The sequence below is a fragment of the Syzygium oleosum genome, unplaced genomic scaffold (genome assembly GCF_021117445.2).
Source record: "Syzygium oleosum isolate NSW1041296 unplaced genomic scaffold, Sole_v2.1 Sole_v2.07, whole genome shotgun sequence".
In the NCBI taxonomy this organism is placed as follows: domain Eukaryota; kingdom Viridiplantae; phylum Streptophyta; class Magnoliopsida; order Myrtales; family Myrtaceae; genus Syzygium; species Syzygium oleosum.
In genome coordinates, this window is record NW_026607491.1 from 12,221,629 (window position 1) to 12,242,926 (window position 21,298).

Below are 21,298 nucleotides of genomic sequence, written 5' to 3' on the forward strand. Positions count from 1 at the left end.
AGTGTCTGCAGAGTGTTCAAGAGAGACTTGGTATTTGTGTTAATGGTGTTTGTGTGTGGGGGCAGTGCAAGGAGAGCGAGTGGAATTAATAGAAGAGAGATGTATTTGTCCATTTCTTTTTCTACGTGTGCAAGAAGCTATCATGTGCATTGTCCTTCGGGTGAATGTGTGTGTGCTGTGACGAAGAAATGAAAAGGAATGTCTCTCGAGCCAAGAGAGAAATTGCATTTTGTCCTGTGGTATTTCTCATCATGGTGCAGTTTTGTATGGTTATTAAATGTGAGCGAGCATGGTATAATGTTTATTCCACCTATTTAAAGGAGTGAAAAATGGAAGACCAAACACTCAACAACATTTGGTCCCGTCTGTTTCCTAGGTTCTTGCTTAGGCAACACTGAACAATAATATAGATGAACCAGAACCAGAAGGACATAGATGAGCTCATTGCTTCACTTCCCACAGAGAGAACATTCAATGATGATTATATATGCCTTCGCCAAAAGTTCTGGTTCCTAAGCTTCCTCCTTCCCAATGCTGTCACCTTTCAGCAACACTTCAAAGCCAAAGACCAGGACATCGTTCTGGACTCTCTACCCAAAACAGGAACCACTTGGCTCAAAAGTTCTGTTGTTTTCCATCTTTGATTGCTTCCGCTTCGAAATCTCACCTTGTATGCGTACTCATCACACCATGAGCTTGCCCCTTTCTTCGAACTCACCTTGTATGCGAATAACCAAAAACGCAACCTCGATGACTTAACAGAACCAAGACTCTTCTCTACAGACGTTCCATACACATGCTTGCCCATGTCCATCAAGTAATCGAATTGCCGCATCATTTACATTTCCCGGAACCCATTGGACACCGTACTATCCTAGTGGCACTTTTATTGGCTCATTTTCAGTCGAAGAGCCTGCTGCCAAGAGTAATTTGAGATTTTTAGTGAAGGAAAAACAGAGTACGTATCCTTTTGGGATCACATAGTAGGGCATTAAAAGGAGAGCTTGGAGAGGCCATACCAGGTATTGTTCCTCAAGTATTAGAACTTGAATAAGTGATGTCGAGTTTAACCCTTACCCCTCTTTATGTACCAAGAACAGAAGAAGCAGTGCGTCTAGTTCATAAAATAGTACACTAAACAAGTGATGTCAAAACAAGAAAGTTCGGCGGTAACTGCCTCAACAACCTTACTATATACAAAGAAATCAATTTAAGAAAACAAAACTTGGTATGCAGGTAACTCCTACTAGCAGGATAGATATAAATACAGCCCACAGGAGCTTAATTTATTGGTTGATCAGAAAAGAGGATCCAGGGAGATGGTGAGGCTAGGGTCCTGCATCCCGACAGGGACATCGAATCCCGACAAAATACTGTCACCATACATGATGGCCCCAGCTGCCGCCGCCGCTCCAGCTCCTACTCCCAGTCCAAAACCACGCCCTACCCCGCCACGTCCTACCGCTCCTCCCGAATACGGCATGTTTATGTAGCTCCCCGGGTTATAGTCCGTTCTTGCAAGGGCAGCTGGCAAATAACCGGCCCTTTGAGGTGGGCCCAATGCAGGAGGAGGAGGAAAATGAGGAGTTAGAAATGGGCCTCGATAGCTCGGACCACTCGCCGGAGTGTAGCTCGGCCCTCCAACACGGTGGTCGGCATAGTTCATGGGGAATGGGGTGGGGTGCGTGTAGGGTTGTTCCACTTTCTGTCGGTTTTGTTGCTTGTGAGCGGCGAGAGGCAATGGTGTTGGCCCTGTTGGGAAAGCTGGAGCTAGTGCATTCTCACTGCCCAAGTCGACATGGTGGTTGTTATTGTCCATGAGCATTATTCCTCCTTCATTACCTGCAAAACCCCAACCATATCAAACTATTTCCAATCAAATAATATGAGCTTGAGTCTTGATTTTCTGAGATTGTTGCAGACGACAGAACAATTGATGACCGCATCATTTAAAGACCAATGAACTTCGGTATAGATAGAGGTTCTCTTTATACACCCTTTGTTTTTCTGCCGATTGAATTCAATATTCAATACGACTCAGAATATCAAGTGGAATGAGATGGATTCTAATGCAATGAGAAACTTTTCAAATGAAAAATGAATTTACGATAGGATGGAAAAGATACAAAATCACTAAAAGAAAATGGCCAGAAAAAATTTCTCTTATTTTTCATTTCCATTCCCACAAAAATAAATACTACACTCCCATTTCTAACAAGCATGATACAACATCCATAGAATAACTTCGATCTTAAAAGCTTTTTGGTTGCAGAGAAGGTTGGCATTGTCCATGAACATGACACAAAATCCATAGATGGAATTAATGGATCTTCAAACATTCTCCTACTAAGACTTCCCAGGTATTCTGCATCAAGTATTTCTCTATTCCAGCACAACAAAGTTTAACTTGTGTAATAATATGAAAAACAGCTAAAGAAAAATGTAAGGTACCTGTATAAAAACTTGGTTCATCTCCTTCCTCGGACACGCGAATGGAAACATCCACAAATCCTCGGGGCTTGCCTGAACTTTTCTTCCTCAACTGATAACTCCCCACTTCACCATTCATTGAGCTTGAAGCTTCACCCTTTCTGTGAAGCTTCACCAGAAACTCTCTCAAAGCAATACTAGCCGTCCCCTGGAGCTTCTCTGTCAAGAAAACGGGGTCCCTGCTATAAACTTCAACCTGCAAGACCAGATCTTGAAGAGCTGAGCCGTTGTCACTGTCAAGTACAGTTGAGAACTTGGTCTTCCAAACTGGGTTCGAAGTCCCTGAAGAGTCGATCTTCGTGCAGTACTTGTTCTTCGGATCTGTCCATCCCACAGCAAACCAATGGCGGTTCCACAAGATCGTGGACTGGTTTAGCCCACGAGCTGAAATCAGGCAAACTTCAAGGCAGATCTTTCCCATTGTGGGCTTAGTGAAAGAAAAATCGTTTCTCGCTAAACCACAGTCAAAGAAACTTGTAATGGTGATTGGTGGTGACCCTGGATGGTGAGAGCTTGTTCTTCTTTCTCTTCTTACTTGGATGAAGAAGATGATGCAGAAACCAGAAACGAGGGGGAGAAGAAGGATTTTGCTGCGCCGCTTTGCTGTACTGAACTACTTTACTAATTGTCAAAACTAATATATCAAAGTGCTAATATCGATGCGATAACTTGATTAAGTGATTAAACTCTTCATTTGAATGATTTGGATATAATCATATTATGACATCTACACTTGTATTAATCTTGAGGTTACCTTAGCCATATCACTAATGAAGCATAATCTAGTACATATTAATAGAGTAAGGGAAAATGACGAAGATGGTCCTTGAATTTAGTCCCGATGTGATCCTTAATTATTTAAATTGTTCGATGTGGTCCATGTTTGGATTATATGAAAATATTCGGTGTTGTTCATGTAGTCCTTGAACTATATGTTGTCTCTGAACTAAAATAAATGGAAGGACAAAATTGAACATTTTCATATAATTCAGAGATTAAATTGAATATTTATTAAACATAAAATTTAGAAATCACATTACACATACGGTCAAAGTTTAAGGATCATTAATTAGTGCCTTGTTGAGATTAATTAAGCCGAAAAAAATTAGATAAATGTTAGGAAAAAGGATCTAGAGCGGACGGTTTTCAACCTTTCAGACACGAACTTCACTATAGTCAAATGCTTTTGGGCCACCGATGTTTATCCGGAAAGTTGGAAACAGTAAGGCCTACAATCTGACTAGATCATTGACCCACGTTTGGCGCGGAAATGACTTTATAAGCATCTTCATCGTTTAAAATCATGTAAAAACATAATATGTAAGTTAAAATATTAAAAAGTACATCTTTTCACTTTTATATATTCATATACACTAAGTAAAAAATAAAATTTAACAAGTAGAATTAATTGATATTTACGTCAAAACTATTGTGAATCGAGGATCTACATTATAATGACGTGAAATAATAGTTATACGACTACAATTTAATGAGAATATAATTTTCTTAAAATTATTAAAGAAGTACAAAAAATATAGCCAACAACTGCAATTCCTAAGTGGTTCTCATAAAGAAAGGAATTCTATTCTGGCCAGTTTTTTTTTTGTCGGAATAAAGCTTTACTCAATGACTAAGCAAAACCAAAAAGAGCCCATTGCAGGGGCTTCATTACAGAGCAACTTTGTTTCCTTAATTTTTGTTGAAAAATTCATGATTTGAGGCAAATCCTCTTCTTCAAGCCTCTCCCTCTTAGGCCCAATTTCATGTTTTCTCTTGGACAAGACTACTGCAGACCGCATCATGTATTGGCTTCGACATGTTTGCAGTGAACCAGTCTTTGAGATTGCTTCAGCTTAATAAGCATCAACTGCTGACCGAGCCGTGTGCATACGTTCTAGCTATATGAACATCATTTCAATGTTTTGAGCGCTATCAGAAAGACTTACAAAGTAAAAGGCGGAAAGCTTCATGAATGTTTGGTTATGAAAAGTCTCCAAGAGATTGTTTCCTGCACAACATACAATTTGTATATTCTGCAAATGTGGGAATTTGTGGGGGTGGTGTCCATTTCTAGGACTGGCAATCCGAAGATTAACTTGCTTGATCTTGATGGTCCTCGGATCAAATATTTCGAGCTACTTTAAAGGACTATTTAGATTGCATCATGCAAGCATTTATCGGAATTGCATCTGAAGCGATTTATTTTGTTAACATTCAGAATGAGTGGCACAAAAAGAAGCTCCCAATTCAAGAGTTTATGCTAATCAAGGAGTATCAGAAGTAATAAGCCTAGTATATGCCATTGACCAGTACATTAGTACTTCATTTCTTCAAGGAGTTTATGCTAATCAGGGTTTGGATACATACATTCATTTTGCGAGAAGGTGACTATATCCGGGCTTAAAACTCTTACATTCATCATGCCACGTGCTAGAATAGGCGTGGACGGGGCTGCAAAGCAGATTCAATGATCCTTTTGCGACTCGGAAGTCGATTTAAAGTGGACGAATTAGGAGACTCGTTAAGAAGAATCAGATCTCAACATGCTTGAGCTGATTTTGCAAGTTATAAGCTGCATGGACTCGGTCAGATCTTCTGAATCGTGATGCGTACGCCGTGTTTGGGCGATACGATCATTTGATAAGTCGGAGAATGCTGGTACTTGGGAGAGAGGGAGAAATTATATCTTGACACGATGAGTGAGAGGACGACCTTCAGTTGAACCATTGCGAAGTTCTTGCCCAAGCACAGCCGTGGCCCGAGCCCGAACGGGACATATGCTTGGGGATACTTGCAAGCTTTGGATATGCCATCTGCAAATCTCTGCGGCTTGAACTCATTGGCGTCTGCGCCCCAGAGCTCGGGATCACGGTGTAGTGTCGGGATCAGAGTCCATATGCATACATTTTTCGGGACGTTCACATTCCCGATTTTCGTGTCTTCCAGTGCCTCCCTGGAGACGAATGCTGCTGGTGGGTATAGACGGAGCGTTTCTTGGATGACCATAGTCACCTGTTTATAGAACGAAATTAGTTTGATGGCACGCGAATATGAAATCAAATCGAGGGTAGGAGCTTCTTTGTGACTCAAAAGTTCGGTTTGTTATGACGAAAAGAAAATTGGATGGTCAGACTCGCAATGCATTGCTTACCGCCTTCAGTTGTAGGAGCGCATCAGCATTGACCGTGTTGTTGTCAAAAACTTGGGCCACCTCTTCTCGTATCTGCGACTGCCACTTGGGATGCAGGGCGAGCAGCATCAAGCACCAGGACGCAGCGACTGCTGTAGTCTCATGGCCGGCGAAGTATATGTTTTTGCAGTTATCGACAATGAAGTGCTTCGACGATTCCTTGTCGAGATTGTGATCATTGATCGCCCCTTCCAGGATCAGTTGCATTAAATCCTTCCCCGAAGTCCTCTCAGAGCATTCACTTCGGCGTTCTTGGATCGCCTTCCATATTAGCGACTCTATTTCCTTTTCTAGATTCCTCACTTCCTTCCCATCCTTCGACGGAAGAAATCTGCGAAAAAACATTGGCATATAATTGGCGTTTAAGGTGTTGAAAGATGTAACAAAATGGTCGGTCGGTTGGCACGTACCCGAAAAGGTTGTTTCCAAAGAGGAAGCTTTGCCTGGACATGATATTTTGGAGGCTCCTGAGCTTGGAGAACACCTCTTTGCCCTTGACATAGGAGCTTCCAAAGCAAGCCCTTGAGATCACATCTGCCGATAAGCTCCTCAAGTCCTCATCCACTGTGATCTCTGCCATCTGACCACCTTCATCTTCAATCCTGCCGTCCCATGTCCTCAGCAGAGTCTGCGCCGACTCAATCATCAGTCCCACCATCCCCTGCAAATTCAATTCACATTTCTCATATTCATCCAACTCGAGGGTCTAACCAAGACCAGTCAAGATTTGAGGGTCATATTGACCTTCACTTTCTCCATGAAGAACTCAGGGGCAATGATCTTTCTCTGCTGAGTCCAGCAATGGCCATTGGACCTGATGATGCCATTGCCAAGCATGGGTTTGAGTCTCTTGGAGACGTAAGAAGGCTTGCCCAGCAAAGTCCCACACTGGTTCATCTCCTTCACCAGCTCTGCTTGATTGATGTACAAGTGTTGCCTCGCTCCATTTGAGTATGTGTACATCAGCCCTGCATTTCCCAGGCTCAACACACATTAAATTCTTGCCAAAATCAATGTACTAAGTGTTACCACTAACATTTTCTTGGATACTTTGACCCTATAATAATGTTAGAACTTGCATCATGGGTCGTTTGAATGGGCCAAATAAGTGTTATTATTTTTTTTAATAGAGCAAGTGGAGCTAACTTATCTTTTGGGTCCATCCCACGTCTGTCTTTAGCTCACTCAATAATGCCTATTGTTAAGACAAAAACTGAACTTTTGTTCTCACCTTTTGTTTCTAGCAGCCTTTTCTATTGTAGTCTATGTTATCCTTTGCTTGAGGAGAATAAACGTGAGTAGCTACGAAATAGGCAAGACTCGTCCGGATGTGAAAGCAGAACTAAAGGGAATGGTACTCAAATTTGCGTATTAAACTTAAAGAACTCTTTGTGGAGTTTATTTTTTTTTTAAATGACACTTGAGTATAGTGTATATGGAATTAGCCCTCGGCAAAAAGGGAAAAGAAATAAGAAAATAGTAAAAGAGCCGAAAGGAACTCTTTCATGATCAAAACCCACCAAGATAAGTAGCAATCAAGCAATTATAATCTGTTGGTATTGCATTCGACATCAAATATATCCTATCACAGGCCCCAATCATTCATAGGTCTTTCGGTGCACAGCTTAGGAACAACGTTATTCTTTGATGCAGATGATGTGTCTATAGTCACTGTCAAGATCATCCAGCATTAAAGTGAGGGAGAGGAACATTATTATATTACTATGAAGGACAAATCTTATGCAAATTGCCAACTTGAATTCTTTTTTTTTTTGGGTTGTGGGGGGAATGCGAAAAAGCCTACTTTTAATACAGTTGATGTCATTGCAGTTGCATTGGATCTTATTGCACACATTGTGATTAGTCACAATCAAGCAGCAATCAAAACCCACGTCCTAATTAATGTTTGTTTAGACGAGGCCTTGATTGGCCGCCCGGATTATGAGGAACCGATAAGATAAATGTGGGAAATTTTAGTTGACTTTAATGTGCCGCCCAAGTCGGTAGACACCACTTTCACAAAAACAACAAATGAAAAGATAAAGATATAGAAAAGAAAAAAAATACGTGAACCAATATTATTTTTGTAATCAAATTATGTGAACTTTTCCTGCATCAGAAAGGGGAAGGCATTTGGTGACTTCCAACATCATTAAAGAACAACTTGCTAGTACAGTTTTCTTCGTGACACAAGCTGATGATAGACAAAAGCTGTGATGTTGCAGCAATAAATCCTCACCATATCCAAAAGCCAGGAAACAAGTGAAGTACCCCCCCTCTTTTTCCCTCAGTTGAGGTTGAGTGCATCATTATTTCATGCTTTCTTGCTTTTCTTTTCTTTTGCTGAACTCACTGAGCTCATTTTAATTTTTTGTCACCCATACTTTTTGGCAATATATGTCATCTATAAAATTAAAGAAGTGGGTTATTAAGAAAGACATTAGAGGGATATATAGTGGATTAGAGCTTGTCTTTGAAAACGGTTGATTATACTATTTTTAGAGATGTAATAAGCTATTTGTGACGAACGAACGACGGATGAAATAGTTATACTGACCCCATTTATAGATGTTCTTAGGACATCGCTAAATTCTTCGCAGGAAAGTTAACCAAAAGCACTATTGTTTGTAGGAAAGTTAACCAAAAGCACTTCATTAGACTTTAACATTGATCGGATTGCCTTGAGCACATATGATGATATATGTTTTCCTCCTATTAGATACTTATGATGTTTTTGGAGATAGGAGCTTTTGGTGACAATTGACGGACAGATGCAATAGTGATATTCATCACATTATACACTAAAGTCCTTATCACATTGGTCTCATTTCATTCATCACAAAAAATAAAAAATAAAAAATGAGAAGATAACCCTGAAAAATTCTGAACATATTTCATTAGAACCTAACATTTAAAAGCTCTTAACATACATGTTAACACTAACGATAGTTGACCACCTGTATTCCTTTTTAGGCTTACAATAATGCACCAACCGATGATTAAAGTCGTATAAAAAAAGTGAAACTGTTAAGTTTTATATGCACAAATGTGCATAAGCAAATCAAATCAACTCTACAATTAATTTCGAAAAAAAATTAAAGCAAGACTAAAAAATCAAGAAGAAAAAATGTGGAAGAAAATCAGAGAGAGAGAGAGTCTACCATACCATATTCTTTCCTCCACTGTTCAAAGTATGGGAAGAGAGAGGAAGTGTAGTCATGGGCAATGAATTCTCCATGAGGAAGAGCTCCTTCATTAATGGCCGCTTTGGCCTTCATCTGAATCCTCTGCATCTCAGGGAGGTTGCCATACAAGAACGAAGGCGTTGGCCCTCTCACGCCTTGCCTTCTCAGCTTCTTCCTCAGCCTCTCACAGTTCAACCATGTCGTGCTGTACAGATGAACCACATAGCTCACCATGGCCGCAACAGCTAGTGAACCAATCACTTTTAACAGGGTGAACACTGAAACCTCCATGACTCTCTTCTCTCCTTCTTGTATGCTTTCTCAGAAATGCTGGTTTTCGTAAGACCAACTTGGTCTCCTACTCTTATATATACCACCTTGGATCTCTCTCGAGCCACTTGCCAGTCAATCAACGATGGTTTTTATAAAGAAAGATTCATATAACAGATATGTCGGTCTAATAAATCTTTAATACAAGAAGTTGCGATATTTTTACCCAGTGGACCGAGACGGCTGAGGTCAGATTTAGGTAACAACCATATCAACGTGCAACGGCCGCCGTCTCAGTTTTATTTGCGAAAACATATGTTATTTTTCCGTTGTCCGTGTGTGAAATAATATGGTTCAATTATACGAGGGGGACTGCAAAACCTTAAATGATTGTAACCCGAATGCGAACAACTAAAAGGCGAGTTGATAGTAATCTTGGAATGAGAAGCCGCATAACATGATGCACTAATCGTAATCAACTTCAAATACTTTTTTCTTTTCTTTTCTCCTCTTTGTTTTGTCTTGTTGTGTTTGTGTATATAATAGCAAGCATCAGATGCTGACATGATTGGACATAATGGACCAAATTTGTCTTACAATACCTTAAGGCGTTGTTCATTGGTAGATTGGAGGTGGAAGATAGAGATTACAAGTAATTACTATTTATTGGGTGCTCCATCAAGAGCATCTTTTCTTAAAAAAATTGGATCTTGATTTAACTTTTGTTACCCTATGATCTTCGGAGCGACGGAAATTGTATACTTGTCGGCACCCCAAAAAATAAATTAACTCGTCGTTACTTTATTCTGATTAGATCGTGTCCTGTAGTTGAAAACCCTAGTCCATATTATGCTTCCATCATGGGTTCTTATTATATTGTAGAACATAACTATGGATATACTATAATTGCATTCTCTCCCTCTCTCTCTTCATGCCTATAAATTTGTTGCCCCGGTATTTCTTACTTAATATCTGCCTTGTGAGATGGACCATCACAAATCAGTTGAATTAGATGTCAAGTCCTCCTCACATCGATGCGAATGCTGAAATGATGTAATAATAATGACCAGACCGGAAAATGCTAGTGATCATTCGCGCGCGTGCAACCGTCGTATCATGGTGACATGAATTGAACTATCATGCAATGGATTCGCTGATATTTACATCGAACACAATCCTTAAGCGCTCACTCCTCGCATGCAAGGCTTTGAATATGCTTTATGAGCACGATGATCACATGTGGAACACCAAGCGGAGAGTTGGATGTAGAGGTGAGCGGTTCTAGATTCTGTATAAGTTCTACCTAAAACTTAGAACTTACCCATGAGAACATGTTTATCATTTTTTGAAACTTAAAACCTGCTATATATACCTTGGAACCTGAAACCTATCCTGTCACATGTTTCAAGGTCGGTTCCAGGTTCTACCCACCTGTATTATTAATTGACCAATTGCACAGAATCATCATCTTTAATGACTATCATTTGCTGTTACGATCCACTGATTATAACTTATATATAGACATATGAAGAATTTGAAACATTAACAAGTCATAAAATGAAAGCTCAAATTAATAATTCCAAATTATATACTTATCATTCAATACCATGGAACACCGTAGGATCACGTGAAGACATAGACTAAGAAAAAACACAAAAAACTCGTTTAAAGTTCCAGGTTCCACCTAGAACCTGGAACCTACCCATTTTTTGAAACCTACTTGTCAAAACAGGTTCTCCAATTTTTGAAACTCTGGAACCTACCATGTATATCTTGAAACTTAGAACCTACATGTTTCCACCAGTTAAGTTCTTAGGTCCCTTAAAATGATGCTCATCCCTAGATGGAGGGACAATAACAATAGCGACGAGAGAGCATAGAAAAACTTGCTCTGCTACCATATTGGATGATCCTTTTTATCTGCAAGTCTTATGGGGTTGAGTGGAGGTTGCCCCACATTATGATGCTGAGGTAACTAGGGATAGAGTTAGGTGCATGAATAATGGAACTTCTATAATATAGTTCCGTATGCAACATTTCCACTTATGACAAGGAGGGAACGAAATAAAAATCTCTGGCCCATTCTTTTTGTCAACTTCAACATCATACAGATCCAACCTCGACTAGTTATGGTAGCCCAATGATCAATGACTTAGGATGCATTTGTTTAAGGGAAAGCGTTTTCCGGGAATCCGTTTTCCAGATTTTCACCGGTTTGGTTTGCCGAAAATGATTAGTCAACTAAAAACACTTTTCGGTCAATGAAAACATTCATGTATAAAATTAGGAAAGTAAATTCCATAATCTAAGAAAGTGAAAACACTTTCCCAAATTGCTTATCTTGACTTTTTTAATATTTTAATATTTTATTTCTTTTTTCTTTTTCTTTTTAATTTAAAAAAATATTAAAAAATTCGAAAATTATTTTTTTGCCTGAGATAAAATCATGGGATTGAAATTATTTTTCAAATGAAATCCAAACACCAGAAAATGTTTTCGATCACATATTACCAAACAAAAGAAAATTAACTATTTTCCTGGAAAATGATTTTTTAGAAAATATTTTCCAAAAACGTTACGTTTTCCATGAAATAAACGCATCCTTAATAAACATTCTTCCCACAAGTTGCACTATAAAATGACTTCACTCGATAAAGTCCACCCCCAACACGTGAAATCTTGCACTCTGCAAAGTGTTGTTTTTAGATTTGAAAATGCTTGGTGGGTTTTATTCAGCTATGCTGATTCGATAGACAAAACCAGTCCATACCTTTTCCATGGATATCATCAGTCCATGTCTCGCTATTTCTTCCTGAAAAATGACTGGTTCGAATAGTTAGAATGAGTTTGGATGTTATGCTTCCCGGAAAGATGATTATGGATGCGTCATGAATATATATACTTGCGACGTACGAAAGAGGATCCATCTCATCTCAAGAGCTTGATGGAGTAATGCAACTTTACTCCCGAAAAAGTACGAGATTTCGTCGAAGTCCTATATGTTCCTAACGAGAGCAGCTTCTCGGATTAGGATACGAGGAAGTAATTTTTCGGCGAATTCTCCTGGTCCCAACGTGAATAACTTGAACTGACCCTTAATTGAAGAGGTGGATTCACTTAGGAATATTAATCTGATTCGCGAAAACTGACTGACTATGACTCACCCTTGACAAAAAGGAGTGAAAGCATCTAGTCAAGAAGGGAAAATGGGATGATACCACCCGTTGGAAGAAATAACTAGGGACCCAGAGACGGGCTTGGAAGCCAGTGAAGGGAAGTACATTGAATATGAATGATGAGCACGAACTTAACAATCACTTCTCTCTCACATGGCACCGATGATTTGATGCCGACAAATTGGGTCCATGTGGGGTTCTTCTCGATAGTGTCAGCTCCAAGAACTCAGCCACCTCTGTGTATGTGTATGTGTGTTTCTGTTTCTTTTTTCTTTTCTTCTTAGGGTTTTGAGAGGTGGGTCGATTTAATTTGCTGGGGAAATTGGTGGTCCTGATTCCTGGAGAAATGAATAATGATGGGTCGAGAATTAACAAGAGGGTTTAGATCTTCAAGAAGAGCAAACAGTGTTGGCTGATCAGAAGAGGACACCCGCGTAAGAGAATACTTCTGTATCTTATCTTAAAGTTGATGCGATTGTTGTTGAAGTCTGTAAGGACCACCTGGTTTTGATCTCTCCCTCCTCCTCTTTCTTTTGAATCATTAGAGTCTTCAAATGTCAGGGATGATCACATGCTGGTTGCCCCAGTTGTCGGGGGCCATCGGAGCTGGAATTGCCAAAACCTCATGACTTTCCAAAGAGCCCCATTCGTTTTTCTATTCCCATTATATTTGGGGGATTACCGAACTTTGTTTTCTTTGCCCGCATTGCCTTGGTCATAGAGTTGTTGATCAAAGACAACTCATTCAAACTAGTTACATGTGTTAGGGAGGGAAACAATAAGCGAGTGACGAAAGAATCATGATATTATTATTCATACATCGAATGTGTCAATACCTTCTCGTAAATTAAGGTTTTCGGTTTCGACCGAATTGATAAATTGTGAATTTCAATTTGATGCATTTGGGATCATTTATTTTCTTTTTCTTTCTTTCCAAACTCCCAAGTTTGACATAGATGAGAGATGGTCTCTTATGCTTTGTCGTGTGCTGATGAATAACATTCACATTCCTATAGAAAGGGAAAAAGAAGCATTCACATGATGGACCCTCCCTTTTGGCCTTCCTTCAAACTTAGGACAGCCACGTGGGTTGCGTTCGCGGGAAAATTACCAAAAAAGTCCTAAACCTTTTGTAATTGTGCCAATTCAGTCCAAATCTTTTTTTTTGGCCAATTCAATCCTAAACCTTTTGCAAACCAGCCAATTCAGTCCTTTTGGCCGGCCGGTGCTGACGTGGCCGCCGGCCGGCGTCCACGTGGTAATATTTTAATACTTTTTTTTATTTTCGAATTTTTTTTCCTTTTTTCTTTTTTCTTTTCCTTCTCCCCCCTGGCCTGTCCGGCCAGGGGGGAGGCTCGCCGGCGAGGGCCCAGCTCCGGCGAGGCGAGCTGGGCCCTCGCCGCCGCTGGGCTGAGCTCGCCCAGCTCCGGCGAGGCGGAGCTCGCCATGGCAAGGCGAGCTCCGCCTCGCAGATCTGGGCGAGGCGGAGCTCGCCACGCCATGGCGAGCTCCGCTCGCCGAGCCGGGCGAGCTCCTCCTCGCCCGGATCGGGCGAGGCGAGCTCCGCCTCGCCTAGCTCCGGCGAGGCGGAGCTCGCCATGGGGCGAACTCCGCCTCGCCAGATCGGCGAGGCGGAGCTCGCCTTGGCCGGGCGAGCTCCGCCTCGCCCGGCCTCGCGAGCGGAGCTCGCCATGGCGGGCGAACTCCGCTCGCTAGATTTGGCGAGCCTCGCCCGACCATGGCGAGCTTCGCCTTGCCGGATCCGGGCGAGGGCGGAGCTCGCCCGGCCAAGGCGAGCTCCGCCTCGCCAGATCCGGGCCAGGCGAGCTCGCCCGGCCATGGCAAGCTCGCCCGGCTACGGCGAGGCGAGCTCACCTTGGCCGGGCGAGCTCCGCCTCGCCCAGATTTGGCGAGGCGGAGCTCGCCCTGCCATGGTGAGCTCCGCCTCGCCGGAGCTGGGCCCTCGCCGGCGAGCCTCCCCCCTGGCCGGACAGGCCAGGGGGAGAAGGAAAAGAAAAAAAAAAGAAAAAAGGAAAAAAATTCGAAAATAATAATAAAAATATTAAAATATTGCCACGTGGACGCCGGTCGGCGGCCCGTCAGCCGGCCGGCGGCCACGTCAGCGCCGGCCGGCCAAAAGGACTGAATTGGCTGGTTTGCAAAAGGTTTAGGACTGAATTAGCAAAAAAAAGGTTTAGGATTGAATTGGCACAACTGCAAAAAGTTTAGGACTTTTTTGGTAATTTTCCCTTGCTTTTGCATATGCATCGTCAATGATTAATCATCTTCCTATAAGCTTCTTGTTGGACCGAGGGATCATCTAAAAGATACACACTGTAGCTTCTTCATTATACGTCCTCTTGACATATTGGCACGAGTTACCACCAATCGAGTAACAGTTGACATGTATAATGTCAGAACAATTACGATTTATCAATTCGGTGAACGAAGTCGATATGTCAAATGACGTAAATATTACATAATATGCGCTTGAAAATGTTCAAGAGTAGGACCAATTGCGAAATTATTGAGTAGAGTGCGGAGACATCAAATGGAACACAAGTATCGCACACGCGCAAAAGGAATAAAGAAGTATAGGGCACACCACTTAGACAGAGAAATGCTTTTGGGTCCCCGTTTTATAGTCTCAGGTTTGATTCAATTGGATCTAGCCACGATTGAAGAACTACGATTATAACTATTGGGTGTTGATCCTTGCTTTCGATCACCATATTTCTTATGAGCAATGAGAATTTTCATGGTGGGGGGGATTCAAAAGTCAATGGAAAGCATGAAAGCTGGGGACTTAGAGAGGGGTTGCGTGGCAGCTCTTCATGCATTTGAGGGTCGGACTCGAAATGGGACAATTGCGAGTTGGTGCCAATAATTTCTCCATCTCTTTTCAGGGCACAATCATTGGTCCTCGAATTTATCACGTGTGTTGTTCATCTTGATGCTCTCGCTCGGGGCAGCAAACTAAAAAGTTTGATGTGACTCGAAGTGTTTTAAGTTTGCTTCCTCAGTTAAGTTGGCCATCATTCACTCGGTGAATACCTTCTTTTAGTTTTTGCTTCCTGACCAAACTCGTTCTCTCTGTTCCTTTTCTAAAGCAGAGCAACGTGTTTCATACAGAAATCCCCAACCACGTTCTCTGTAGGTAGACTTGCCAATGGGAGAGTGATTGGTTTGATATATTAGCCAGCCACTTTTCTCCAAATACCATAGTGCAGTCGAAGATATTGGGATGGTTCGAATAAGGCGATATTTCATGAGCATGATGGATTTGCGAATTGCAAGCTCTCATCACCATAGCTTGGTATCTTTTAAGCTTTCGCCTACTTGGCTCGCTGGAGGTGTCTCAGTAACTTGTCGCTCTGGATGGGACGTCACAGATAGGCACGCTATGCCATGATGGAATTGGTATAGTGTTTAGCTTTCTTGGAACATTATCAAGAACCATTCAAAAGGGTGAGACTAATACATAACCCCTGGATTAATCTGAGGAAGCTTCTAATCCAACCATAATGAAGATCAAAGTGAAAGCAAGTAAACTAATTTGACATATCGCGAATGTGCTACCTAAAAAGGAAGGAAAAGGAAATTTGATGAGCAAATGTACATTGATGATCCTAAAACTGAAGGTGCCAACTAATCAAGTCCCACTAATATACTGGATCTACTTATTTACTAATATCCACAAAGCTGGAAAGAGCAACAGACCAGGCATTTAAGCTGCTTCCACATCTGACCTGGCCTTACATTTAGATGACCACAACAGCTTGCCTTACCCAGTAAAGCTTCATCAAAACATGCAGGCTTTCCAAGGTCGCGCACCAGAAGGAGAACCCTGCAGCTATTTGCAATTTTTTTCAGCATGGAAGATGGTGTATTGGTCACAGGAAATTATATGCCATATAAAGTGAAGCATGAAGAATTTTGGAGTTATGAAGCAAGTAAAATCAAACCAAGTTTACACTCTCAGATTGCACAGTGGTGGACTTTATTGAGTAAAGAATGCAAAAGGAAAAGACCAAGCAGCAAAAATAGCTTTCTGATAGCTTTATAGAAGGCAGTGCCTCTGCCCCATTATTTTTGGCCAACCCTAAGGCAATTCATCATCGAAAATGATGAAAGAAATCTGATTTTGGACGTTCTTGTTTATCATCTGACTAGAATTACAAGGCCAGTCATCATATCTCTAATAGGAACTCTCAGCAGATGATCAGGGAATAATCATGGTAAATGTCTACAGGTTGCTGAGTATTACTTGCCTCCACGTATTTTTCTCCAAGATAGAAAGCATTATGTTTAATTTGCTATTGGGCCCCTCTATCTGGACCAACTAACATTTGTGAGATTCCACCTTCCCATGCCAACAGCATCCGCAAATCCCAGCAATCTCACCTCCCACGTAACCGATCCTTCACTGATGGGCAAAGCTCCATCAGCATCTATCTTTCCATCTACTGTGAAAGTGTCAAACCATAACGTCTCCCGATTACATTGAAAGCATTAAAGCCAACAGCTACCGTGCAATATCCATCTTCCTTCCTACTTCTGCTGAGTGCCCCTCATTGCAAATGAATAAATTTCAGCTTAGACGAGCATAGATACACCATGGATTGTTTTTTTTTGGTAAGGGGGATTGTTTATACCACAGATTATGAAATTAATCCCATCTTCAGACAGTTCTATTTAAATTTATGTTCAGTGCTTGTGAGTCATGATGCACCACATCTAGAACTCCTTATCCTGACGAATCTTGGTCCACATGCGTTCAGCTCTCTCAACTAAAATCGACACACATAAATAGTCAATCTCAACTGTCTTACAAGCCAAAACAAATACTGTGCCACGATATACCGGATGAAGACACCATCATAACAGATTTGCCAGTTTGTCAAAGTCAAAACTACTGAGATACTACAGGAGAAAGAACTTGAAGGCCACAGCCAAGTGTTAGTCTCATATGAATAACAAAAAGATTCAGACTAACTGTAAACCCATTATGTGATTTTAATAACTATTAATGGAGATAGTGGTCCACGTTAAGTGTTCAACTTGTGCTCACAAAAACAGCGCCAACTTATCAGCCATGGACAACTGAAACAGTAAATGAAAGATATATCTAAGCATCATTTTAGACAACTCTGGCCACTTGTTTTTACATGTCCAAAATAGATACAGCAAGAAAGCGATTTGAAAGTGACTAAAATCTAGTCGAGTAAGAAAGCCAGACATTGGTTGGAGGATTTACTCCCTTAAAATCCAAAAAGATATTGAGGAGATGTTCCAACTTCCAATGGCACGTAATGAGTACGAAAAAAATGACATAAGAAACTAAGAGTTGAACATGCTGTGGGTATAAAATAGCAGGACTTAGGAAACAGATAGGCAAGCAGAATTTCCTAACCTTCTAAGTCCATGATTTGCCACCCCTATGCTTCTCCACTACAAGCCAAAATAACCCCGGCACTTTGAAGTTCCACACAAGCATTTCTTCTTCCTATACCTTGTGATGTAAATATCACGATCATCAGGCAGAAACCCATAGTCATAAGTTAACTCTGTCATTGGAGGAATGTGCCTTTTTGCGTAAAAGGCAATACGCATATAGCACTCTTTATTATGCTGACAAAAGACTGGTTGCCAGAAGACACTTGGATTGCAACTATGGTTCATAAATCGGGCCACATTTCCAAAGTTCTTAGCAGTAATAATCAAAGGGTGCGGAATACTGTACTCCTCTGAAGAGTCATCTGAACATTCTTCTGCCAACAATCCAGATTCATAATTCCACTTGAATGACTCATAAACACGGCTTGTGTCAAAAACATGTTCATCACTTTCACCTTGCTCTAATTTATGCTTCAGTCTAGTTCCGTCTATGACATCACCTGCATAGTGACATATAAAACTACCGGCTCGAATAGGATCCCAAGATCGAAGGCCCCAACCCCGATCTTTCGTCTTGAACACCTCTAAGTGAAGTTTCAGACCACTTTGCGAGACTCGGTTTTTGCAGTTCGGAGAGCATCGGCAAGATGGACCACATTCATGTATAAGTGGCTTCCGACTCACGAGAACCCCAGTTCCGGTATAAGGAAAATCACCCCCATTTTTCTGAATGCAGGAGCAGTTGAGATCACCCGGTTTACATGCATCGCTGCAGTCGCAGCCATGAGAAGTATCGGATAAGTTGTAAGGTTTGAAGTATCTTAGGTCATAGAAGTAATTAAAATAAGCAGGTCCTCTCTCACTGTCAACTTCATTCACAAGTGAAACGGGCACTTGCTCAGACCCAGAAGTCAAATCAGAAAGTATCAGTCCGGGGCGAGTAGAGATAACTTCCTTGCACCTTTCAATCGATTTCCAAACAGCAAATGCATCTGGTTGCCCAGGAATCCTCATCAACTTGTATTTGAAAATGCTAGCACCAGATTTACCCTTGTCCATCCACGACTCTTGTACTCTGTAAAGCCCATCATATAGATACACCTTGCCATTGGGACTTGTAACGTCTTTCATGCCGCGAATGACTCTAACCTCGTTGGCACGACGCAAACTTCTCTCAAGAGCAAGATTACCCCGCTCAAGCTTCTGATCAGAAGCTTCCTTATCTTTCTTGGCAGATACCCCACCCTGCCCACTATAAATCAAAACATCCTTATCGCCTACATCATCTTCGTAGGACCCAGAGGAAACAATGCTTAATGCTACTGATTCTTCTTGATGATCACCTTTTACATTCAAGTAATCAATCCCAGCCATCGATGGAGCATGTAGTCCCACGACACACATTTCCATCCGGAAAAAGAATATGTCACCGACTTCAACTCCAGGGATGGTTCCAATTCTTCTCCTCATATTTGTCCTAAACCCTTTGCTCATCAACATATTCCCAGCTTTCAGATCAGCACGCTTGATCCCTCCAGTCTGCCCTTCCTTTGAGTCTTCTAATTGGCTAAGCCTCCTCCGAATCCCATCAAATGTCATCAGCACGTAATCAACCACATTACTGTCACCATCCTCGCGTTGGATCGAATTGATAGGAACCACATAATTAGGTGCACCATTACCTTCACCATCCACTACCCAAAACTCTGACTCTTTGCTCTTCTTCCCTGTCTTTCGAGAAGATCTCGAAGGACGCAGATCAAAATTGTCACCATTTCGACTATCACCAGCCTTGTCTTCTCTGGGCGCCTCAACATTTATCCCTTGTCCGGGAGTCCTGAATGACCTGAGTGGAGTCGGAGCAACCGGAGCTTGCCTCTCGGCGCTTTCCTGCGAGGTCTGAAATTCTGGCGGAACACCGAATGGGTAAAACGGAAATGTCCCAGGAGGAACCGGGCCGCCCGGACGGACGGAGAACGGGGGAGGGTTTTCACTGAAAGGGGTAAAGCAGGGTTTCAGAACCCGTAGAGGCTTCACATCCAATACCCTCGTCTTATCGAACGACGCAGCTTGAGGAACCGAGTGATTACCCGCACCTCCCTGCATTTCTTCAAACCCTCCAAAACCTAAAAAGCTCACCGCCAATCCGTTTCCCTCGCCACACAATGGGAAAATGCCCGGTGCCCGTACCCACTTCCCGTCGTCTTTTCACCACCCGAGCACCTTTTCTACGCAAAAAGCTACGAACTTTCCCCAACAACAAAGCAGCTACGACCTCAAAACCCTCGGAACCGAGAGATCCCTAGCGAACCTGTACGTATCATCCAAGACAAAAATAGGAATAAACAAAAAAAACTCGAAAAACCATCGGTAAACTAGACAGACCCGCGAGAAGATTGAACGAAAACTGAACTTGGCTGGTTCAGGAAAACTGGAAAAACTCCATCAACAGACCTAAACCGACTTCCACCCCCAAATTCACCGGCTCGGAAACTCAGAAGCTCGAAACAACGAGCACAAAATCGAAGGCATTCGCTCCACGCTCCGCAATCAACACTCGAAGAACACATTGCGCAGATAACCACGAAAGGATCGAGCGGTACCTTCACCTCCAGCGCGCTCCCGAGATGAACCAAATGGAAGCGAGGAAGGAAGGAAGGAGAGGGAGAGAGAGAGTGAGAAGCTTCTTGCTGTGACTTTCTGGCTACTCCTTGGCGGTGTCCACTCGCATTCTGCCGAGGGTTTTTGCCGGCGGTGCTACTCCATCGCGCGGCGGCGGCGGCGGCGGCTCGGTCGAGTTCGACTCATCTCCAAAATGTATAAAAAAAAATGTCTGAGCTCGCTCGCTCGCTTATCGCTATGCACGGCTCGTTCATTTTTGTTTATATAGTAACTACTTACTAGCATTGGCATGGTTGAATCCTCTTAACTCGCTCGATCGGGCATCAAGGAACCGAGGAGGGCATTATTCTTACTTTCGAATTTGTAAGTTTGTAATAAATGACATTCGATTTCCCCGTATTTGTAACGAATGCTATTGCGAAAGATAATTAGTGTTGACACCCAAAATTATCTCTGATGGGAATGGGCCATCCACAAGTAACAGAAGATATAAAGTACGGCCTACATGGTAAAAATATGAGAAAGGCCGTAAGTCAGGCCCAGAGGCAGTTGTCGACAGGATACGTCATAAAAGTGTCGACAAGTTTAAAATCACGAGCTTTGCACGTGATGTTGACAAATCTAAGCCTTGCACGTGACGAATCCCAGATCACGAGCTTTGCACGTGACATCGACAAAGTTCAGAATTGCGAGTTTTGCGCAAAATCATGATAATACGTGGTGAAAAATTCATTTACACGTGTCAAAAGGTAAAGACACGACCGTGGGCGTCAAGGATAACAAAAAATAAAATGACACGTCGAAGAAAATTAGCTACTACGTGAAGCCCAATGAGCGTAAGCAATATCGACAAGTCAGGAAACATTTAAAGCACGAAACGTAAGGAAGTGGAAAACGACTTTCAAGGAACGGTTGTCAAGCTGTTCTATAAATACGCAAGGCCTTCTAACGCAGAAAGGACCCTTCTT

At 41.9% G+C, this 21,298-nt stretch overlaps 3 protein-coding genes across 6 annotated transcripts; all 3 read right to left on the minus strand.

Annotated features, from left to right (window-relative positions):
- Positions 1-1,115: 1,115 nt before the first annotated feature.
- Positions 1,116-3,111, minus strand: LOC115679323 (protein SRC2 homolog). Its single transcript, XM_030602944.2, has 2 exons — positions 2,452-3,111; positions 1,116-1,842 (listed from the first exon to the last, which is right to left on the minus strand). Exons 1-2 carry the CDS (start codon positions 2,909-2,911, stop codon positions 1,298-1,300), a joined length of 1,005 nt encoding a protein of 334 aa, XP_030458804.1. The 5' UTR covers positions 2,912-3,111; the 3' UTR covers positions 1,116-1,297.
- A 1,676-nt stretch (positions 3,112-4,787) lies between these two features.
- LOC115679088 (cytochrome P450 714A1-like) lies at positions 4,788-9,307 on the minus strand. Its single transcript, XM_030602678.2, has 5 exons — positions 8,847-9,307; positions 6,425-6,648; positions 6,091-6,341; positions 5,642-6,011; positions 4,788-5,502 (listed from the first exon to the last, which is right to left on the minus strand). Exons 1-5 carry the CDS (start codon positions 9,154-9,156, stop codon positions 5,077-5,079), a joined length of 1,581 nt encoding a protein of 526 aa, XP_030458538.1. The 5' UTR covers positions 9,157-9,307; the 3' UTR covers positions 4,788-5,076.
- A 6,473-nt stretch (positions 9,308-15,780) lies between these two features.
- LOC115666196 (histone-lysine N-methyltransferase, H3 lysine-9 specific SUVH1-like) lies at positions 15,781-20,576 on the minus strand. Of its 4 annotated transcripts, XR_008816957.1 has the most exons (4): positions 20,312-20,576; positions 17,725-20,019; positions 16,589-16,732; positions 15,781-16,164 (listed from the first exon to the last, which is right to left on the minus strand). XR_008816957.1 is itself a non-coding variant. In XM_030588092.2 (3 exons), exon 2 carries the CDS (start codon positions 19,812-19,814, stop codon positions 17,763-17,765), a length of 2,052 nt encoding a protein of 683 aa, XP_030443952.1. In that variant the 5' UTR covers positions 19,815-20,019; positions 20,312-20,576; the 3' UTR covers positions 15,781-16,158; positions 17,725-17,762. The 4 variants fall into 4 exon arrangements, 3 of the variants coding, with proteins under 3 accessions (XP_030443952.1, XP_056169123.1, XP_030443899.1); XM_030588092.2 differs by lacking the exon at positions 16,589-16,732 and having other exon boundaries at positions 15,781-16,158; XM_056313148.1 differs by lacking the exon at positions 16,589-16,732.
- Positions 20,577-21,298: the final 722 nt, after the last annotated feature.

What these genes read in the sequence shown, in the direction of transcription:
- LOC115679323 (XM_030602944.2), bottom strand. Translation starts at nt 2,911, where the DNA reads ATGGGAAAGATCTGCCTTGAAGTTTGCCTGATTTCAGCTCGTGGGCTA. An exon ending in TGAACCAAGTTTTTATACAG is followed by an intron (nt 1,843 to 2,451) that starts GTACCTTACATT and finishes GGGGTTTTGCAG; the next exon opens with GTAATGAAGGAGGAATAATG.
- LOC115666196 (XM_030588092.2), bottom strand. Translation starts at nt 19,814, where the DNA reads ATGCAGGGAGGTGCGGGTAATCACTCGGTTCCTCAAGCTGCGTCGTTC.
- LOC115679088 (XM_030602678.2), bottom strand. Translation starts at nt 9,156, where the DNA reads ATGGAGGTTTCAGTGTTCACCCTGTTAAAAGTGATTGGTTCACTAGCT. An exon ending in TTTGGAAACAACCTTTTCGG is followed by an intron (nt 6,012 to 6,090) that starts GTACGTGCCAAC and finishes GTTTTTTCGCAG; the next exon opens with ATTTCTTCCGTCGAAGGATG. An exon ending in CGCTCCTACAACTGAAGGCG is followed by an intron (nt 5,503 to 5,641) that starts GTAAGCAATGCA and finishes TTCTATAAACAG; the next exon opens with GTGACTATGGTCATCCAAGA.